The sequence below is a fragment of the Papaver somniferum genome, chromosome 8 (genome assembly GCF_003573695.1).
Source record: "Papaver somniferum cultivar HN1 chromosome 8, ASM357369v1, whole genome shotgun sequence".
Lineage (NCBI taxonomy): Eukaryota > Viridiplantae > Streptophyta > Magnoliopsida > Ranunculales > Papaveraceae > Papaver > Papaver somniferum.
In genome coordinates, this window is record NC_039365.1 from 37,159,403 (window position 1) to 37,181,910 (window position 22,508).

General features: G+C 35.7%; 2 protein-coding genes across 4 annotated transcripts; one reads left to right on the plus strand and one right to left on the minus strand.

Annotated features, from left to right (window-relative positions):
* Positions 1–16,570: 16,570 nt before the first annotated feature.
* Positions 16,571–18,217, plus strand: LOC113306555 (chitinase-like protein PB1E7.04c). Of its 2 annotated transcripts, XM_026555477.1 has the most exons (2): positions 16,571–16,998; positions 17,068–18,217. In XM_026555477.1, the coding sequence occupies exons 1-2, from the start codon at positions 16,740–16,742 to the stop codon at positions 18,003–18,005; spliced, it is 1,197 nt and encodes a 398-aa protein (XP_026411262.1). In that variant the 5' UTR covers positions 16,571–16,739; the 3' UTR covers positions 18,006–18,217. The 2 variants fall into 2 exon arrangements, with proteins under 2 accessions (XP_026411262.1, XP_026411261.1); XM_026555476.1 differs by having other exon boundaries at positions 16,571–18,217.
* Positions 18,218–18,582: 365 nt separating this feature from the next.
* Positions 18,583–21,976, minus strand: LOC113306556 (GDSL esterase/lipase At1g33811-like). Of its 2 annotated transcripts, XM_026555479.1 has the most exons (7): positions 21,662–21,976; positions 21,446–21,570; positions 21,112–21,360; positions 20,740–21,010; positions 20,019–20,653; positions 18,823–19,030; positions 18,583–18,711 (listed from the first exon to the last, which is right to left on the minus strand). In XM_026555479.1, exons 1-5 carry the CDS (start codon positions 21,924–21,926, stop codon positions 20,430–20,432), a joined length of 1,134 nt encoding a protein of 377 aa, XP_026411264.1. In that variant the 5' UTR covers positions 21,927–21,976; the 3' UTR covers positions 18,583–18,711; positions 18,823–19,030; positions 20,019–20,429. The 2 variants fall into 2 exon arrangements, with proteins under 2 accessions (XP_026411264.1, XP_026411263.1); XM_026555478.1 differs by having other exon boundaries at positions 18,583–19,030.
* Positions 21,977–22,508: the final 532 nt, after the last annotated feature.

Consider the following 22,508-nt stretch of genomic DNA (forward strand, 5'->3'; position numbering starts at 1 on the left):
CATTTGCGGTTTCCTCGTTAACAAAATTTCTGGTGTCTGTGTTATTTCAGTTTCCGCATTATATTGTTTTATCTTTATAATTGAAATAGTACAGGTTGTGCGTTAGATCATCAATTAGAGTAATCCAACCTTTGTTTGTTGATTGTCATTGATTGATCCTTGGATATTCCTCTTTGGTACCATCCAACTTATTCCTTGTATTTGATTAGTACTCGCAGTTTCTGTTTGAGGAAATCAAATCAAGAGAGAGAGATACAAAATCATTGATGTACTTTTAATTGATTGAGTCTTTTTGATTCTCTTAAAAGTATATTCGAGTTTGTCCATACAGATTGCTAAGAGAAATATTGGGTGGTGTTGTTAGACCCCCGCTTTTTCAATTAGTATCAGAGCAGGCAAACACGTTTAAGACCTTACAAGTCTGTGTTTGTAGCGATCTGGCTCTATGGACAGAGGTGGTATCTCTATTAACGTACCACCAGTCTTCGATGGCTCTAATTACTTATGGTGGAAAATTGTTATGCGAGCTCGCGTGATTTTCAATCATGGGTATACGTTGTTAATGGCTATGATGATCCCGTTGTGGCAGTTGGAGATGTAAACGTTCCCAAGAATATTGGTGAATATAATCCTGCCGAGATACTTGTTGCAAATCTAAATTCCGACGGTTTGAATGCCATCATACATGTCATTACCCCAAATCTTTAGCACCATGTGTCAAATTGCACTAGGTCTAAAGATGCTTGGGATATCTTAGAATCCGTATTTGAAGGAAACTCTAGTGAAAAGGAAGCTAGGCTTCAAAACCTTAATTCCGATTGGGAGAACCTTCGTATGGCAGATGAAGATACATTTGATGAGTTTAATCACAGAGTGTCTGAAATTGTTGATGCATCTTTTGCATTGGGTAAGACTATTCCTGAAAAGGACATTGTGATGAAAATTCTCAGATCGCTGCTATCTAGATACGAGTCTAAGAAGCATGCCATCGTTGAGGGAAATAACCTTGATAATCTTTACATAAATACATTGGTTGGAAAGCTAAAGATCTTTGGTCATGAGCATACATCCAAAATAGGAAAAGATGTTGCTTTTAAAGCACAGAAGAACACTAAGTTACTTGATATAAGTAAAAGTGTTTATGTCTCTGAGGATGATCAGTATGAGGTGATTTTTCGGATGAAGATCTTGACAAATAAGTCTCCTTGATCACAAGACAGTTTAGGGATCTTCTATTGAAGAGAAGTAAACGGTTTTCAAGAGACAAACCTAGGTCGTCAGATAAACCTCACAATCGCGTTCCTCCTAAAAATAGGGATGCTGACGAGGATATGCCACAATGCTTTAAGTGTAAAGGTTTTGGTCATTTTGCAAACGAGTGCCCAAATCGTAGAAAATACACTGGGAACAAAGGTCTTGATGTAACACTTGATGATATGTCTGAGATCTATGATTCTGATGAAGATGGGAAATCAAGTGTTGGCCTTCTATGTGAAAACATTGATTTTGATAATTGTATCAATACATATATCAACCTTAATGGTTACGGTGAAGAAGAGAATCCAATCAAGCTGGAAGAATGAATTGACCCATCCTTTGGAAACTCTGGTTGTAATGTTTCAGGATTTACTATGTGTATGGATGCTTTCACACCACATATGCCTGAATACTATCTAAGTTTGACGTGCTCGTTTTGTTCGCAGAAGGGTCATGAACTATCAAGATGTTACAAGTACAAAAATCAAGTGAGGCACGCCAACAAACTTCAACGAAGATCAAATTGATTGGCAAGGAAGCTTAAACTTTCTCAGAAGATTGCTGAGGTATGTAGGATTTTATCTTCGTCTAAGAAGTTGGTTTCTAAAGACAAAATAAGACCATTAGAGAAGAAGGCATGGTAAAATCATTTTGATAGACAGAAGTCTGAGGAAAATGGTGGACAAATTGTTGTTCACCACAGCACAAATTAATTGTGTTGTTTGGTAAATCTTGTCTCATGTGCCTGGTCAAAAAGAGATAAGATTGTGTACCGCTCAGGCTTTAGGAAAAGTTTTTTTCTTAGGATTGTTTTTCCTGTCTATAAAATAAAGTAAAGGGTTATTATCGACAATTCTACTCTTTATAGGGTTTAAAATTGGGTGTTCACGAACCTGTTTAAAGGTTCCGAACCCGACATTCCTTTTTCCTCTCTGATATCTTTTATATCTTAAGACTGCTTGATGAGATTGTGAATTCCACTCACAAAAACCAGTTGTTTATAACTGTTCTCTAAGCATCATGTCTTTGGATGGAAAAGATGGCAATATGATTGTTAAGCCATCAATCAAGGAAAAAGGGAAATCTCCAGTAACTTCTTCCTTGAAAAGAAAGAGGAGGAATACAAGAAAGCCAAGGGCTGTCCATTATAACTCTAAGAAGTTTTTCGATGTTCTTGATGAGTTGAAGGAAGTAAGAAAGGATATTAGTGAAATAAAGGCTTGCGTTTTAAGATCTTTGGAAATTCAAAAGGCCCTGGTTCAACATCATCAGCCAAGACAGTTTGTTGGTATTGACTCCTTCCTCCACGAACCTTGTATTCCGATGGCTGTTGACGACAAGGAGTTCGGGAATGACAAGGAATTTCTCAAAGATATTGTTGCCTAATATGTCTTCTTTTTGGTTTAGTTTGAAGAATAACTAGTATTTGAATAACAATAATTGTGACTACACATAGCTATTATTTTTCATCTTCTTGTGTTTTTTTAAGGTTTATTTGGTTTAAATTCTAAAAATATTTGGAGGATGATGGTTTGCAGTATTTAATCTTTATGATTTTTTATATTGCAATTTGTTATGGGATATTGGTGTTTACGTCCGTGAACTATATTGTCCCATATTTAGTCAAAAGTGAAGTCGTTCATGATCGGTATTCATGTATTGATTTAAGGATGAATAGACTTTTGACATATACAAAAGTTAAGCCTATATTGTCAATTCTTTGATGGAAGATAGGTTAAAATCTTTTGTGTACAAGGATTATGTCTATTAAATATCGTTATGCAAATAGTGATGTAAGATAGAATGAATCCTTGTGTATTCCACAGTATTGATCTTCACTGATCCATATTTTATGTAATATTGTGAGGCTCCGTAATGTGTCTTATGTTGAGCACGATACAACCAAGTTGATTAATTATTGATTAGCTTTGTTGGTTGTTCCATAAGGTACTTTATGTTGAGCATTCGTGAACTAAATTAATCATCTTGTTTGGTTATTTAGTTATTGCTCCATAAGTCTTTTTATGTCGAGCAAAACAAATGACAATTAAATTTGATTACTTTTGTAATTAGTTTGATTGTGTATTCCAATTAGATTAATTATGGGTTCTCTTATAATTAATCTGGTTGAATATTTTCATACTCCGTAAAATTCCTCTTATGTTGAGTATATGAACGACTATCCTAATCATTTTCTAATGGTTATGTTAGTCGTATGCTCCGTAAGTTCTCTTATGTCGAGCATAATCAATTAAGTTGATAACTTTTGTGTTTAATTTGATTGCGTATTCCGATTAAATTAATCATGGGTTTACTTGTGATTAATTTGATTGAGTTTTTGGATACAGAAAATCATTCCCATGGGTTTTAGTGTCCAATCAAAATCCTTCTTTTCTTTTGAAATTAAGGTCGCTCTTGTTGTTCCCTTGGGAATGACATCAAATGGGGGAGAGTTATTTTGAACTTGTGCTTAATGGTCATATCTTGAGGGGTGTACGGCTGTGGAATTTTAAAGGAGTTATCTTGTATATTTAAACTCCTTGATGAATGCTATTAGCTTCGGCTATATGATTGCATCTAAATTAGATGGTATGTATTTTTCTTTTAGTCATGAAATGTCTCTTACGGAAATTTCATTATGATCCCGTTCTTGTACCTTTGCCAATTTTATTGATAAAAAGGGGGAGAATTAACATGTAGTTCACACTACAAATACATATGGTTTTCGGATCATTGTGTAACGGGGAGTGGTTTCCATGTGAGATGGAGTATTGACTAATGGGGAGTGATACATATCACCATAGTATTATTGTTGAAGTTGTGATACAATTGGACTTTGACACTGTGTAATAATACTATGAAACTGTATAACAATGATAGAGACCGATGCTCTCATTGTTATAGCTACGGATCTTCAACAACGGTGATGCTATACTTACAACCTTTGGGATCATTGGAGTACTTGAAGTGACGAAGATTTCGAGGAATGTTGAAGGTTAGACATGTGGAATAGGAGCTACTGAAGTTTATTTATATTTTTTGTATTCCATATGTATTGATAGTTTTGTCACTAAAATTGAAAAAGGGGGAGATTGTTAGAGCATTGCTCGGTCGAACTCGCATGCGTTGCTATCTCAAGCATGTTTGTCAATGTTAGTGATCAAAACTATAAGTCTTGATTTCTAGTCTACTATAGCTAAGTCTCGGACTAGGATAGAAAGTGTAGATGAGTTCAAGGACTTCATGGCGATTCATCATACAAGAATAAGAACTACTCAAGGAACCGGTGGAACTTCTCGACAAAAAGGTATGTGAAGACTTGAACTTATCTGTCACTCAAAAGTCTATCTACTCTATTTTCTACTTCTTGAGACAAAAAGTCGTATGCTATATATAGACTTAGATTATACACATTTGGTATTTCGAGCGAGTATACCTCGCCTATCTATATCTCGAAATATGTGTTGGTAAGCGTTTCGCTTCGACCATGTTTATCTTTACCTAGTGATGAAAGTCATGATATGTTTCAATCACTTTGAGAATTGCTTTGAAAAGAACTGGTGTAACAACTATATAACGTCCTCTAAGAATGTTTTAATGGTTGGAATGAGAGTTTAGATTACATAACCAATGATGGACATAAGTATTGTTATGGAAACACATATGTGCATAAGTCATATCCCTTGAACCAAAGTTTTCGAACTTTGTTGATCAAGAGAAACCGAAAGAATGACTTGTTTCCAAGTCCGCGAACTGCCGAACTTATCATCCCGAGAAATTCTGCTGGAGTTGACAAACTTGTTGCGTGAGTACCAGTCCGCGAACCGGCGGAAAGTCTTTGCCGAGATTTTCTGATGGAGTTTGTAAACTCTGCCCGGTTGCTTAATTCCGTGAACCTAGTGTGCGAACTTAAGAAGGTTATATATCTGAAGATGATTTCTGAACTTAAACTTATAAATACTAAGGAATGCAATATGAAAATCATGGCTATAAAGTTCATGAACCGATTCAAGTGAATCAAATCATCTTTGCTTCAATTGTGTCTTGTGTAGTACATAAGATTTCCTTGCAATTGAACAACTCTATAACTAGTTCATTTGAAGTCATTTGAACTAGTTATGGTGAAGAAGAATATGGTTGGTATGAAAAGATCATATGGCTAACCTTTTGGTTAACTATTGTTGAACCAACAAATGTACACGTTTGGGTACGGTTAACAAACCTAAAAGCGTGCATTTCATTTGTGTATAACAAGCTAAGTTTTCGATCTGACGGTTAAGAAATATTAGCTTGAATCTAAATCAGGTTTTCATCTAACGGTGGATATTGTTTGCTTTGTGACCAAGGAGAAACCCTGATTTGAAAGACTATATAAAGGAGACATCTAGTATTGTGCAAAACTAATCCCCACACTTCACGTGTGATACTAGTTTGCGTGCTAGAGCCGATTCTCCTTTAACCTTTGGTTTTCTTCTTTCAAAACCAGGTTAACGACTTAAAGAATTCATTGGGATTGTGAATCCAGACCGGTACTACTTTTATCGTAGTTGTGTGATCTAATCTTGCATCCTCTATCGTACGAGTACAATCATATTGATTGACTTGAGATTAATATCTCCGATAGGCAAGATATAAAAAGTAGTCACAAACATCTTCGTCTCATTGTTTGTGATTCCACAACATCTTGTTTCGCTACCATACGGTTAAGATTGTTGTGAGGTGATTGATTTATCTAGGCTATTCTTCGGGAATATAAGACCGAATTATCAATTGGTTACTGTTTACCTTGATTATTATCAAAAGACGGAACAAAAACTTTAAGGTTTTTCCGTGGGAGACAGATTGATCCTTTGATAGACTTGTCCGTGTGAGACAGATTTGTTTATTGTCAAACCTGCGATTTTGGGTCATAGCAACTCTTAGTTGTGGGTGAAATCAGCTAAGGGAATCAAGTGCGCGGTATCCTGTTTTGATCAGAGGCGTAGGGAGTATAACTGTACCTTGGATCAATAGGAGACTGATTGGGGTTCAACTACAGTCCAGTCCGAAGTTAGCTTGAAGTAGGCTAGTGTCTGTAGCGTCTTAATAAAGTGTGTGTTCAATATGGACTAGGTCCCGGGTTTTTCTGCATTTGCGGTTTCCTCGTTAACAAAATTTCTGGTGTCTGTGTTATTTCAGTTTCCGCATTATATTGTTTTATCTTTATAATTGAAATAATACAGGTTGTGCGTTAGATCATCAATTAGAGTAACCCAACCTTTGGTTGTTGATTGTCATTGATTGATCCTTGGATATTGGTCTTTGGTACCATCCAAGTTATTCATTGTATTTGATTAGTACTCGCAGTTTCTGTTTGAGGAAATCAAATCAAGAGAGAGAGATATAAACTCATTGATGTACTTTTAATTGATTGAGTCTTGTTGATTCTCTTAAAAGTATATTCGAGTTTGTCCATACGGGTTGCTAAGCGAAATATTGGGTGGTGTTGTTAGACCCCCGCTTTTTTACTAACTTTATTGACTTCCCTGATGTTTTTCAAGAAAGAAAAGGAGAGACTGTCAACACTCTTGATGAGAAAAAAGATCATCATATTATAATTTGACTACTTCTAGTTGTGCCTCCTCATTGAGACCGTGTGAGGAAGCACAAGATTCTCCAGAAGACATCTTCTTCTTGAAAAATTGGTCTTTGTTGTTTTTGTGTTATTTTTAAAAAAATAAAATAAAAAATGATGATCATCTTACTGTTGATCCTTGCTCCAGTTATTAGTTACACTTGGTAATATGAATGATCAGTAACTCTTGAAATAATACTCTTTCTTGCTAGCATTGAGAAGCTTCAATGAGTCCTTTCCTTAAGATAGTTGCTTTGATTATTTATCAACAAATGTCTTGTGCTTTAAATCTTTTTATTGAGCTAAGATATTCTGTCTAAAGTTAAAAAAAAACTTGTTTTGATAATCTGTTCAAAACATGTTTCTAGGATAGGCTCCATTGGTTCTTTGGTACTGAATTTTATTCATGTCCACGAACGGTTCATGTACTAGTTCCATGAATGGACGTATGGTTCCAACACCGGTGTGTTTGGAAAGTTCTATATGTGACCCTCGGGTTTATTCCCCTGAAAAACACATACACACACACACGCACACACACATATATATATGTGTGCATGTGTGTATGTGTTTTTCATGGAAATAAACTCGAGGGTCACATATAGAACAGTCTTATATATATATATATCTAAGACTGTAATCCTTCTTAGATATATGTATGTTCCGTAACCTCAAGAAACATTCTTGTGATATCATGAACTGCACGATGAACGGATGCAAAAAGGAAGACAAAATTGAAGATGGAAAGCTTATTGGGTTTCATGAGAATCTACTCACCATAACCTGTTACTTTGCATGCAATCATGAAGACAATAGACCTGTTCAGATGTCATCTGATTTGGTTGGAAATCTTCTCCGAGATTTTGGGGTTGTACGTGAATAACTTGCAATCCCAACAAATAATCTTGTTTTTCTGAAGACTAAACTGAAGAAAGAGACTGATGATCTTGCTATTGTTCGATCTCTAATTGCTGACGATGTCTAAGTCTTTCAGTATGGTTTTAGGTTTTATTATGTCTAAGAAACTTCTTATGAGAATTTATTCTTATATTTAAGAAGGAGAACAAGGGTTTGAAATAGAAATTAGGGATATTTTGATTTTGGGTCCCAACTTTGTGACCAGTGTTTCCTTTGGGTCCCAGGAATTTCAATAATAGAGTTTGGGTCCCATGACTGTTGTTGACCGTCTTGACCATTACCAAATTTTAATTAATATCCAATATAGTTAAGCCGTCAATTATCGTTAGCATGTGAGCAGCATGTGTATTTAAAGATCTAGCAAAACACATTTAACGGTTTGGTTTTATCTATTGAAACGAATCTAACGGACTGGTGGCGGAGATAACTTAGTTGTGGAGTTTTAACAAACACTTGAAAGCGAAACTGCAGATGCATGGAGAGGTGTCTTTGATGTTTGTTTGGCTCTCTTTATATGCTCTTCAACATGTAAATTTGCTTTGGGTAACAATCAGCTATCCTGATACTATTAGGATTCTAAAAAAGATCGTTAATACATGGTCATTCATCAACAATAATTAATGACATTAGCACCTTCGCTCACCTATATTTACAGTTTCGAATAGTATCCAAGACTGAAACAAAATGGTACCCAACTTTCGCAGCAACGCTAACTCAAAACCAAAACAAACTCCTAGACATTATTCTCCACCAGACCACCACCATTACAATCTCAAGAACACATATTACTTCATTGATTTCTTAGCAGCAACACTAACCCAAAACCAAAATGATCAATTAATTTACTTCAATTTCACATATGCAAACATGTCAAAATCATATAAGGACCTTAGACATAAAAACACAGTTACTTACCCAATAATAATTTGGATTAAGGAAAACCAATAATCCCAACAAATCCTAAGTCAAAATCAACAATTATATAGTAATCATGGATTATTGAGAAGTTTAAGATACTTTTTGGTTTTAGGCATTAGGGTTAATTAAAACTCATAGAGGCATTTCAATTTTGTTTTGTTGAGAGAAATTTTCTTCTACTGGTTCATGTGTGGTTTGGTGATGAATGAAGTTCGTGAGTTTTGTTAAAGGAAGAACGAAGAAAAAACAATCTCAGTCGTTAGTCTGGGTATTTTTAACCATACCTGTGTTTAACAGAAAGTAAAATGGTCGGATTAGTAATTAAATTGAAAACTTAATTTTGTTTGGTCATTTCAGTATTTAACATGCTTCTCTAACTGTGAAGACGGTCATCTACGGTCTTGGGATCCAAACTCTAATATCGAATTTTCTAGGACCCAAATGCTACACTGGTCACAAAGTTGGGACCCAAAGTCATAATATCCCTAGAAATTATTGTGGTTACACATAGCTATTTCAATGATTTTCATCTTGCAATGTTTTTAGATTTATTTATTTAAACTCTAAAGTTATTTGGAAGATGATTTATGAGTATTTAATCTTTTTGATTTCATATATTGCAATTGCTTATGAGATATATATGTGTTTACGTTCGTGAACCGTGCTTATCTCATATATGCTCAAATTTTAAGTCTATTATGTCTTTATGCAAATATCGATAGAAGATAGAATGAACTTTTGAAAAAATTCTGCAGTATTGATCTTTCCCTGAACCACTTTTATGTGAAAGTACTGTATGGCTCCGTAAATTTTCTTATGTTGAGTGTTTATGATTAAATTAATTAATAAGGTCTGTTTGTGGTTAATTTATTCGAGTTTACTGGTTACAAATCCATGTGGTTTGTTAATGTCCAAAGAAATCCTTGTTTTCTTGTAAAAGTAAGGTCGCTCATGTTGTTCTCTTGGGAATGACATCAAATGGGGGAGAGTCCTTAATTGAACTTGTGCTTAATTGCCATATGTTTGTGGGGAGTGCGACTGTGGAATATTTATGAGTTATCTTGTATCTTTATAAACTCCTTGATGAATACACTAAGTTTCGACTATGTGAAATAATCGAAACAAAGTTGATATGTTCTCTTTTAGTCATGAAGTATCTTTTTGAAAATTTCATTATGATACCGTGGTTTTCATAACTTTGCCAATTTATATTGACAAAAAGGGGGAGAATTATTTGGTATTTCATACTATATACATATGGTTTACGGATCATTATGTAAGGGGGAGTGGTTTTCAATGTAAGATGTAAGTATTGACTAAGGGGGAATGATACATATCACCATAATATTATTTTAAATTTGTGATACAATTGTACTTTGATTCTATATAATAATACTATGATACTGTATAATAATGATTGAGAACATCTGTTTTCTTATTGTTATGGCTACGAATCTTCAACAACAATGATGTTGATTTAAACACGTTCAGAATCGCTGGAGTACTTTGAGTAATGAAGAATTCAAGAAAAGTTGAAGAGCCAAGGAAATCAAGCATGATGAATGAGAAGCTACAAAGTTTATTTATTTTGTAATCCATATGTATTGAAAGTTTTGTCACTAAAATTGATAAAGGGGAAGATTGTCAGAAAACTGCTCCGTCGAACTCATAAGTATTGCTATCTCAAGCTTGTTTGTCATGTTTAGTTGATCAAAACTATATACTTGATTTCTCGTCTACTTATAGCTATGTCTCGGATTAGGATAGAATGTGTAGTTGAGCTTTAGGCTTCATGGCGTTCACCAATTTAAGAGGAAGTTTTACTGAGGAGCTTGGAGGAACTTCATCAACAAAAAGTATGTGGAGACTAAAATTTATCTATCACTCGGAAATCTATTTTATTCTATCTTCTAATGAGACTAAGTCGTATATCTATATAGACTTTTACATTATACACATTTGATATTTTGAGGCGAGTTTATCTCACTTATCAATTTCTCGAAATATATGTTGGAAGATTTTTTCTTTAGCTATGTTCATCAAGTCAAAAGATGATCATGTGAAAATTACCTTTAACATCTTATATGATTTGTGTGAGACAGTCATTTGATGTTATCTCGGGAAGTTTCGTATTGATCATTCGATCACCTGAAAAGTACTTGAAGCTAGTGGTATGTGTGAGATTACCATTATCGTCTTCCAAGGATATTTCAATTATTGAAATGAGAGTTTAGAACAATTACCCATGTATGGATACAACACGGTATGCATACCTAGTATGCGAACTGTATTGTGATGATTCAGGTCCGGAACTCTTGTTTGCGTACCTAGTATGCGAAAATATTTACCTGAGAAGGTCCGAAACTCTTTTTTGCGTACATAGTATGCGAAAGGATTTACCTGAGTTGGGTCCGGAACGGTTGTTCGCGAACCGGGTTTGCAAATGGCTTGACTAGGCCAAGGTCCGGAGCTTCTGTTCAAGTACCCAGTTTGCGGACACAGTGGTTAAGTTCTAAAACCGGTTATGTATGATTCTCATACTCATGAACTAAAACATTTATGATTTAAAAAATGAAAATTAAATTTGCAAACCGTGGCTTAATGTTCATGAATTGATTCTTGTATAAGTACTTTGTACGATTACGAATCAAATCGATTTCGTTTCAATTTGTTCATATATATTTCTATGAGATAGTGAACAATTGAACAACTCTATTTGAAACACAATTAGGTTAATTTGATTATCTATCATGATTGATTGATCTTTATATTTGATCTAGAAGTGTTAGATGAATACGAGACAAAAGTGTTCATATGGATAACTTTGGTTAACTGTTATTGAGCCAACTAAATATACACGTTTAGGTACAGTAACCCATATCTAAATATAAGTATATTTCCTTTGTGTGTAACAATCTAAGACCATCTAACGGTGGATATTAATTGCTTAATTTCTAAGCAAACTTAGCTTGAATCTTAAATCAGGAGTCCATCTAATGGTGAATATTGAATGTTTTGTTATTAACCTATCTTAGCTTTGATTGTAAGCAACCCTGATTTGAAAGACTATATAAGGGAGAACTCTAGCAACTGGAAAATCCAATCCCAACACTTTCTTGTGTCCTAGTTGCGAACTAGAGTTGATTACCCTTTAACCTAGGTTTTCCAAAACCATCATTAGGTTAATGACCTGAAGATTTCATTTGGCATTCGTGAAGACAGATCCAACTGTTTTCTATAGTTGCGTATGTTGATCTTACTTTTTCTATCGTATTGAGTTTTATCTTCTCTAATATTTTCTAGAGATTTATCTCTGATAAGTAAGATATAAAAAGTAATCACAACAGTTCTTCGTCCAGAATCTTGTGATTCCGCAATAACTTCTTATGTTAATCGGTTAGGTTATTTTGAGGTGACTAATATTTCTAGGTTGTTCTTCGGGAATATAAGACCGTATTATTATTTGGTTCCTGTTCACCTTGATCTTTGTATCAAAATACGAAACAAACAAAATAAAGGATAGACATATCTGTGGGAGACAGATTTGTTTATAAGTCTTCAACTTTTGGTCGTAGCAACTCTTAGTTGTGGGTGAGATCATCTAAGGGAATCAAGTGCGCAGAATCCAGCGTGGTTCTAGAGTCGTAAGGAACACGACTTTAGCTTAATCGATGTGAGACTTGGTTAGGGCTCAACTACATTCCAGTCCGAAGTTAACTTGTAGTAGGCTAGAGTCTGTAGCGGCTTAATACAGTGTGGTGTTCAAATCTGGACTAGGTCCCAAAGTTTTCTGCATTTGCGGTTTTCTCGTTAACAAGATTTCTGGTGTTTGTGTTATTTAATTTCCTTGTTATATTTGTTTATATAATTGAAATATCACAGGTTGTGCGTAGTTCAATCAGTTGATAAATCCGACCTTGTTTGTTGGATAAAACTTGATTGACACGTGGGCATTGGTCTTTGGTACCGTCCAAGTTATTTCTTATATCAATAAGGCTCACGGATTCTATCTGTTCGATTTGCTGATTATACTGAGAAAGGGAAAAAAACTCTTTGATATAATTCTTGATTGAATCTCGCTTTTAAGTTGGAGCTCCCGGAACTAAATTGGAGTTTAGTCCATACATATTGTCGAACGAATCATTGGGTGTGGTTGTTATACCCCCTCTTTTTCACTTGAGAAATAGGTGGTTCACTCTTCACTTACCTTTAGTTGAAGAAGTTTTCCAAAAGCTTTGGTTGATCTTAGACTTCGAACGGTAAATCGCAATGATATGATGTCCGTTTTTCAACTACACTTCTATCCTAATACGAGACTTAACTAATTGTATACTTGAAATCAAGATATAGTTTTGACTACTAAATTTGACAACGAGCTTGAGATAACAACACTTGTGAGTTCGACCTAGCTATGCTCTAACAATCTCCCCATAAAACTATCAATACGGATAAAAAATAAAACTTTAAAAACTCCTCGATTCCATCATGCCTTGATTTCCTTGGTTTCTTCAACTCCTTGAATTTTTCGTTACTTCAAGTTGCAATGATTCTGAATGTGTTCAACTCAGCATAGTTGTTGTTGAAGATCCGTATCCATAATGATAACAACTTTGAAAACAAATAGTCTCAATCGTCGTTATACAGAAACATAGTATTATTATCTTCTCCAAAGTTCAATTGTATCCCAACTTTGAAGTAATACTACGTTGATATGTTTCTCTCCCTTAATCAATACTCACATCTTTTGTATAATAGGTAAACCTATAGGTTATTCATTCGCTCCTCCTTACATAATGATCTGTAGACCATATGTATGTAGTGAGAAACAACTAAATAGTCCTCCCCCTTTTTGTCGATAAAAATTGGCAAAGGTACGAAAGGAAACGTAATGAATTCAACCAAAAGATACTTTATTATTCCAAGATAGTTAAATATAATACGTAAATACCATAGTTAATATGTAACTCTTCATATCAACTTTATTTAGATGATATCACATGGTAAGAAAATACTTAGCGCTCATCTAGGAGATTTAAGATACAAACATATCCTTTAAATTGTTTCTCTTAATCGCAGCATTGATATTCAAGTTGGAATTTGTGTTGTTATGGTGTCTGGTGAAGAAAATGGATTATCTGGAGGGCGTTGAGTTGATTGAGGTGGTTGTGAAGATGGTTTTGAAGGAGAAGACGTGTACGGTGACCTTGCAGGTACTTGCTGCAAACTTGCTAACACATCTGATTATATTTAGGCAACACTTTCAAAATATAATAACAAATTTCATAAGCGAAATTTTTCCCATGCTTGTGGTGCCAATCAGTTCTACACTTCGTTCCACATCCAAAAATTTCCCATGCTATATTAGCGCAATATTCCCTCGGAAATGCGTCATTGTACCGCGTTATTGGCCTTTTGGCCAATAACCTTTATAATACGCTATGGTAGCGCTACTTTTCTCAAGGTCATCCTACCAACTGACCTGATGTACCATGATGGTGCGACATTGACCCTTAACCAATATAGCCTTCGTAATGCGCCATATAGTGGTGCATTATTGGCCCTAGGCCAATGTAACCCTAGTAATGCACCATAGTGGTGCATTATTGGCCCTAGGCCAATGTTACTCTCAATACGCTACGTAATCTTGAGATGAAGCTTCATCTCAATCCAATGACACATCTTTGAGCATGCCCATGCGAAAAATTTGGGTATTACAATCATTGATTCTCAAGTTATTTTGCATCAAAGAATTGCACATCCCTGTTTTCCAACTTTGCAGGGAGTGTGTAATTCTCTATATGACAAATTTGTATTTTTTTTTTTAGTTTTAGTTCTAGGCATCTACAAATGTCGCATATGTACCTGTATCGACCCTCTCAAGTGGCGCTGTAATGGTGGTTATCTCTATTAAGTAAATATTATTGACGATTTTACTAAATTATGTTGGTTGTTTCTTTTATATGCTACCTATGATTTCAAGACCGTTTTCTATAATTTCAAAGATTAAATTGATAATTCATTTTCTCTTAAAATCAATACTATTATATCAGATAGGTGAATCATTAATGGTGAGATAACTAGTTTGATTGTTATTCATGGAATCAAACATGAAGTTACATTCCTATACATATTTGAGAAGAATGGTGTTGCAGCAGCTAAACATAAACTTCCGTTAGACATTGGTACACTTTCTCATTCAAGCCAACCTCCTGAGTCTTTTTGGGTTGATGCATTCTTAGCATCTAATTTCATTATCAATAGATCTCCGACCAAGTCCATCAACTTTCATTCCCCATTTGAGAGATTTTTTCACAGAAAACCCAATTACGCTTCTCTCAAAAGATTTTGTTGCTCTTGTTTCCCTTGGTTGAGAATATATGCTCCACATAAATTACCACATAATTAGTGGTAAGACTTGTTCAACTCCTGCTTTTACTTCTCAAAAGATCAGTCATCATGACAATGATGTTCTAGCTAATCCCACTGAATACGGGTAAAATGTCCCTGTAACTTGCGCTAAGCCAGAATTGTGTTTTGTAGTCAATCAGGTGTGTCAATTCATGCATCACCCAAACAATTCTACGGCAGCTTGAGCAAGTTTGTATCAGCTTTTGTAGAATACCCAACTATTGTTGCTTGCTTCTTAGTAGACCAAAAGATTAGATTATCGCCAAAGAGAAGGCAGAATCCAGAAATGGATCTTCTATCGTCAGGAGACCCTCCCCAATCTGCATCACTGAAGCCCAGTAATACCTGCAACCTACTGAAAAGAACAGGCCATGATCCAAAGTACCATTGACAAGTTTCACTAACACCATGGTTACACCATGTCTGTCACGTTTCTGCAAATATTCATGTTATAGACACGTGTCGTCTCTCTACATGCTTTGTGCTTTGTGTCCGTTAATTCTCACTCATAAGAGGTGTGTGTCTGTGTCTGAAATCTACGTGATGAACTTTATTTCTTTTTTCAATGTGATAAAGATTTTCACTTATACAGTGATAAAATCATTAACTGTCAGCACCTTATCTTTTTTACCGATCAAAAAAATAAAGTCAGAATTAGTTTCGTACCATTTTTTATCCGTGGCTAATTAATTAATCAGTAAAATTCTGAAAATGGAGTACTACCATTTATCCATGGCTAATTAATGATAATCAGCAAAATTATCTATGGCTAATTAATGAAAATCAGCAAAATTCTGAAAAGGTGTATTATGATTTGCAGTATCAAACACATCACCACATACTGTATCCGACACGTAGAGCCCTGATCACGAACAAAATGTTTCTAAATGCTACGAGCCATTGGAAAAGTGATGGCATGGGTTGCAGAAAGCTTGTAAGCTCATTTCATGTGAAGCGTCTTACAACTGATGATATAGCTGATATTTCTGAGTAGACTTCAAAGTTCAACTTCAAACTCATCACAGACATGCTCAATATATCTGCACTCATCAAGTGTTTAATTTCCTAGAAATCCAAACATCAATCAGGGGTCAGTACTGTAGGTACACCAACAAGTCTGACGTACATCATTTTATATAAAAGTTGGTACTTAATACTAGTAGTAGTTTATTGCGTTTCGAATAATATGATAATACTTGCGTCAAATTTGACAAAAGAAGCAAAAGAAAACGAGCAAAACATCAAGATGTTCTTCTTTTTCATTTGAGTTGCCAAAATTCGTGAAAATCCAAAATTGCTTTTATCAGCGCTTGTTATAATACAATTTGCATGCACGCCACTTGTTTGAATTTTAAGCTTAAAACAGGGACTCCAACCTGCTCTTCCTTCCACACTGAGATAAGTAAGTAAGACTTGTTTTAATTTTTATCAAATAACAAGACATAAAAGAGAGAGCTTGAGCTGGAAAATTTTATGTGGGGAAGAAAAAAACTAATAACTTTTCCCCATTATTCTATCAATTTCAGTTTTCAACAACTCAATATTCAACTTCTTCTTCTTCTCAAAATTCCAACTTTACTTTGTACTCTCTCTCACAGTCTCACAATTGAGGGAACCTGATAAGATGATGATGTTGATCTCTCCATCTCCTTTTTCTCTTTGTTGTGCTCTTCTCCTCTGTCTGCCACTAGCTCTAGTTTTCACTTCCACTACTACTCCTCCCACCACCATTAACAGTGGCACGAAAAGAAACTTACTCCCTCCACCACCACCACCAATCATAATACCGACCGATGATGAGTCTCTATTCAAACTCGCTTCCCGAGTTAACTCAAAACCATTTCCTTCTTCTTCTTCTTCTTCTTCTTCTTCTTCTTCTTCTTCTTCTTCTTCTTCTTCTTCTTCTTCTTCTTCTTCTTCTTCTTCTTCTTCTTCTTCTTCTTCTTCTTCTCCTTCTTCACCGAGAAAAATTGCTTTTATGTTTCTTACGACAACCCCACTTCCATTTTCACCACTCTGGGAACTGTTTTTCAATCAAACCGAAGAAATTCATCAAAATCATAAAAACCTTTACAACATATACATTCATGCTGATCCAAATCAAACTTACGACTCACCATTCACAGGTGTTTTTAACAACCGAGTAATTCCTTCGTCAAAACCCACAAAGAGATTCACTCCATCTTTAATTTCTGCAGCTCGTCGTCTTCTTGCTCATGCTCTAATTCATGATTCTTCAAATTCCATGTTTGCTCTCATTTCTTCTACTTGTATTCCTCTTCATTCGTTTAATTTCACTTACAATACATTAATCCGATCAAAGAAAAGCTTCATCGAGATACTACCTAATGAACCAGGAGCTTACGATAGATGGGTTGCGCGTGGATTAGATATTATGTTACCGGAAATTCCATTTGATAAGTTTCGAATCGGATCACAGTTCTTCGTCTTGACCCGTAAACATGCAAGATTAGTTGTCCGAGATCGACGTTTATGGTCGAAATTTAAACTTCCTTGTCTGCAATGGGATGTCTGTTACCCGGAAGAACATTATTTTCCGACACTGATGAATATGCTTGATCCACAGGGATGTATACCTGCAACTTTGACTCATGTTGACTGGCATGGAAGATCCGACGGTCATCCTCGTACTTATGAAGCTTCAGAAGTGAACCCTGAGTTGATCATCAAGCTTAGAGGAGATAAACTCAGATATGGTGGTACTGACGATGAGGAGGAGGAGAAGAAAATAAACGGCTCTGGTTCGTCGAGGATGCTGCATCAAAAACATCATCATGATGATCGTTTTCTTTTTGCAAGGAAGTTTTCTCCGGATTCATTACAACCGTTGATGGATATAGCTGAAGATGTTATCTTTAAAGATTTTTGATTTTTGTAGAAATTTACTAAAATGATGAGACAAAAAATACCTTCCTCCACTTTGAAACTCAAAAAAGAGAAGAAAGTTGAGAGAGAAGAAGAAAAAAAGTGGCTGGGGCTTATCAATAAACGAACCTGCCGTTTTGTCGTTTTACTTTGTATTTTCACTGTACACCTTTAGCAAATCATTTGAGATTAATTTAGCTAACTATATTAAAAAAATGGATTGAAGATTTTTCAAAGTTTCAAACTGAAAGAAAAAGCACATTACTATCTTCGATTTCACGTTTCTATCCGCTCTAATAACGCAACGGCTAATTGTATAATCTGAGATGCCTACCTTCTTCCAGAGATACTCGTGCACTCTGTCCAGCGCTGCACTTTCACGGCCAATGAAGTACATTCCTTTTTTTGCCTGCATTTCACAAAACAGAGAATGAGGGAGTCTTGTTATTATTCTAATCCTTAATCAATTTGACACACTTCTCATTTTCTGATTCATTCAGGTATTACTAGTGAGTACAATAAAACAAAGTATGCATCTTAATAATCAGCAAAACATTATGACCGAAAAAGTGCTCGGTGACTTGCCCCTTATTGAATGAAACCAAGCTGGTCAAGCAAAGGAACATCTTGCCAAGATCGGTGCTGGGAAGTGGCCCAATAGACGGTAGAAGTTTAAAGCATCCATGAATTGCACGCTTGGATTCAACAGACTGCAAGTTGATTCATCATGGCAGATATGGTGGTATTGAGGATAACCTCATCTAACCTCAAAAACAAATGTAACTCCTAAAACACTGGAATGTACTTCTAGATTTACGTACCTTACGAAATTGGGTACATATATGTCTGGTAAATTACTCGGATATACTCGGATAAAATGGGAGATCATCGTACTTCCCCAAGTAAGCTCAAGCTTCACATTTTAGGATTTCGACTGGTGGATGTCGATCCCTCCGATAGTAGAGATACTCCTTGCAAACCTATCTTGACAAGTTTCTCCTCGCTACAAGTTTCTTTATGGGCATAAATCTGAATATCAAAACAACTCAATCATCAAAAGCTTGATTAACGAATCATATAGTGCAGTACATGAAAGAAATTCATTGCAGAACAATTGCTCTAGCTTCAATATCATTTATAACAAAATTAACATAATCTATAACTGTATGAGCTCCAAATCCTTTTGCAACTGAAGGGAGAATATCCTCGGGTTTGCAAGTGCGGATTATGATCAGAAAAGAGATAATTGAACAAAAAATAACAAGTCTGCAATCGACAAAGCTCATATGAAAGCCGTAAACCAACATCAAGACATGGTTCTGAATGAAATCCAATCTTAATCCAACTGGCATTTAAAAGAAGTGAAAATTCCACCAAGACGTTTAACCTATAGAGATGCACATTCAGTTGACTAGTCACTCAGTGTAAGTGTTAATTCAATTTTTGTGCATCCACAACAACAGCTTTTAAGACAACTTCAGATACCCACATTCAATAGTACACTAAGAATAAATTATGATCAGAAGCCAAAATCCCTTAACTTCACTCCTGTCCACTCAAAGCCTTCTCCCAAATCGGCATCATCTGAATTTCCAAGAGATCCCTCAATAAAGAGTGCCCATCATTGTACGTTTTCGCAACGCCATTCATTAGTTTAGTTAACTGGTGAAACTATGGACATCCATAGTTGCTTCCAAATGAGCATCATTACCTTTCCTATACTATTCCAATTCTATCATGTGTTCTTAGATTAGAGGTGAAATCATCTTCAACAAACCCCCAATTTTTTAAAATTGCCCAATAAAAAAATAAATCTAAAACCTACACAAAATTCTCCCATCACTAAAATTCCAATCTAGATGCCAGTCAATAATTACTAAACTAGATTACCAACCAAATGTGTATGTGAATTAGCTATCACCCTAGCAAGGTTAATGAAAAATGAATTTAAACAACACTCTCCACAAATCTAATGTTAATTAAAATCAAATTTGTACAAGTAAGAATGAAAAATTACCTCCATCAGAATCCTCCTAGGACCAATACAAAAAACAGGCAGCTGGGATTTTTCTTATGGTGGTGGAAAAGGAAACTGAAGAAATGGAAGAGAAAGAGAGTGTTACTGAAAGACATCTCATTGGATGAAGGCAGGGAGCCCTTTTGAAATTGTCACTGGATTGGTGACACGTGGATTGACGACGTGGAATTTTAAGCGACCAATTGACCAGATGGGACACCGGAGATCGGTTTAATCCATTTATAGTCAAGACAAGTCAAGCAATAAATGATACTAAAAGCTTATATAATTAGTTGAAAATATTGAAATGATACACAAGCATTCACAATAAGCAGTTACAAAGGGTTAACAGTACTGCTGAAAATAATTCAATGTCTTTTTCAAGTTAAGCTCTTCAATTATAGCTAAGCCTTACAGCATTGCTAATTTTTGAATGTTCATGGGATAAACATCAGTTGCAGAATTCGAACTAAACGCTTTCTTCCCCAAGATGATATTTGCAGCTTCTGTAGGATGAAATGCATCCCAAAATAGGTACTTACTACGATCCGGGCATGGTCGTTGCAGCGGAAGACAAGTTATCTCCCCATTGTTTCTTCCCACACCACAACATCCCTTGTCAAAAACCTCAAATCCTACAGATTATAAAACAAAAAAAATAGTAAACGTATGAACAAGAATAAAGTACACAGATAACTGTGCCGGATTTCATTTGTATTACCATAAGCAGCGCCATTTATGACGAGATCTTTTGCGCTCTCGATTACATTCAAATACACAAACTGTGCACCAGGTAGTCGGCCGTTGTTGAAGCTTTTCACCAGGTTTAGAAGCCCAGCATTAAAAATGTATATTGCCTTGTTTATATCTTCATTACACTGGCTATTAGCAGTACGGTTGCGAGGATTGACTCGTGCTAATTGGTAAGGTATGCAACCTATCCCCCCAACTGCTGTTACTACAATCTTGCGAGCTCCCAATTGATAGAGTTGCTAAGATTTTAAAATAAAACGAAAGATCAAAGGGTAAGAAAACTAATGCAATTGTCCGATATCCCAAAATATATGAAGAGAAAGTGATGGAACTGACATACCGTTAATTGGCGGGAATAGTCTTGAAGAAGAGATGCAGCATAAGCTGCCGGAGTGTATTGACGGCTGGTTGCATAGAAACTAGTCATGAAATAATTGTTAAGGTAATCATTACTTCCCAGTCCACAATAGAAAATACATTTGCTCAAGTAAGCACTCATGGCATTATCATCTCTTCTGAACGCCCTTCTCATCTGTTGTACCACTCTCGCGAAGTTTGCTACTTGTTGATTCATTGACACGTGAGCTCCCTGTAAATTCATCAATCGCCAAAAATTAGAAGGGAAATCATAACCAAATAGTTTGACTAGCTTGCTGGATAACAAAGTTGCATACCAGATTATTGCCGGTTTCATCCCTAATACCAGACGCACCAGATGCAAAATTGGCTCCTCTTAAAAGCGCAGGACCTCTTGTCCTCGCGTATGGAGGAATTAGATTTGGAAGCCCAAGGAGTTGAGCTGCAAAAGAAGAAATTAATTCATGTCAATGAACTTTTAATTACTCACGACATTCATATTAAACATGGGGAACCATAAACCTGACACACACCTAAGACATCAACCATCGTCAGGCCGTTGTTAAACCTTCCGGAAGCACCTTCAGGGAAGTCAATACCGTAAGGCGCATAGTTAGCTCTAGCAAGGCTAAGTATACCATTGTTATTTCCATTGTCAACTAGGGAGTCTCCAAATATGAAAAATCCAGGAACTTGTGGATCCTGCTGATCGACTTGTGAAAAACACGATTCCATACTAATTAGCCATAAGAAACTTAATATCGTAAACGTTAAACCACGGATACCATGACTACCCATTTTGTTTATGTGTAGAGATGATATATGTTAATTTACTATATCGGAATGATAACGATCATACGCTATTTATAAACTTGAATTTGGAAAGAGATGACAAGATTCATGAAGTGCTTCAATGGAGTTAATGAGTTTGGTTGTCTAGTAGTAGCTGGCCCGTGTCTGAAAAAAATAAAGGAAGAAACTAAAGCAGCGGTGATGAAGGTTGATCTCGTGAGCTGTGTAAAACTGACACAGGATACTACAGTACTGCTACTAAATGCGAACCGCGTAATGTCAGATTCTACTTGCATATATAAATGGCCCAAAGTCAAAGTATTTCTTATGACCAAACCCCAACCCACCACCCATGATGAAGATATTCATTGCACACAACCACCAGTTACGCTGCAATGATTTATGGTCCTTACGCAACATTCTGGCAGGTTCCGGACAAGCTACTTGTGACTTGTCCAATCCATGCATAAGCGTACTGCGTACATGCCATATGGGTTGCCTCAAGTGGTCACACCCACACGGCTTCACTCCGTTTTGGCTACTGTAGTAATTGGCATCCATAGTTAAAGTGTGCAAACTTTACCAATG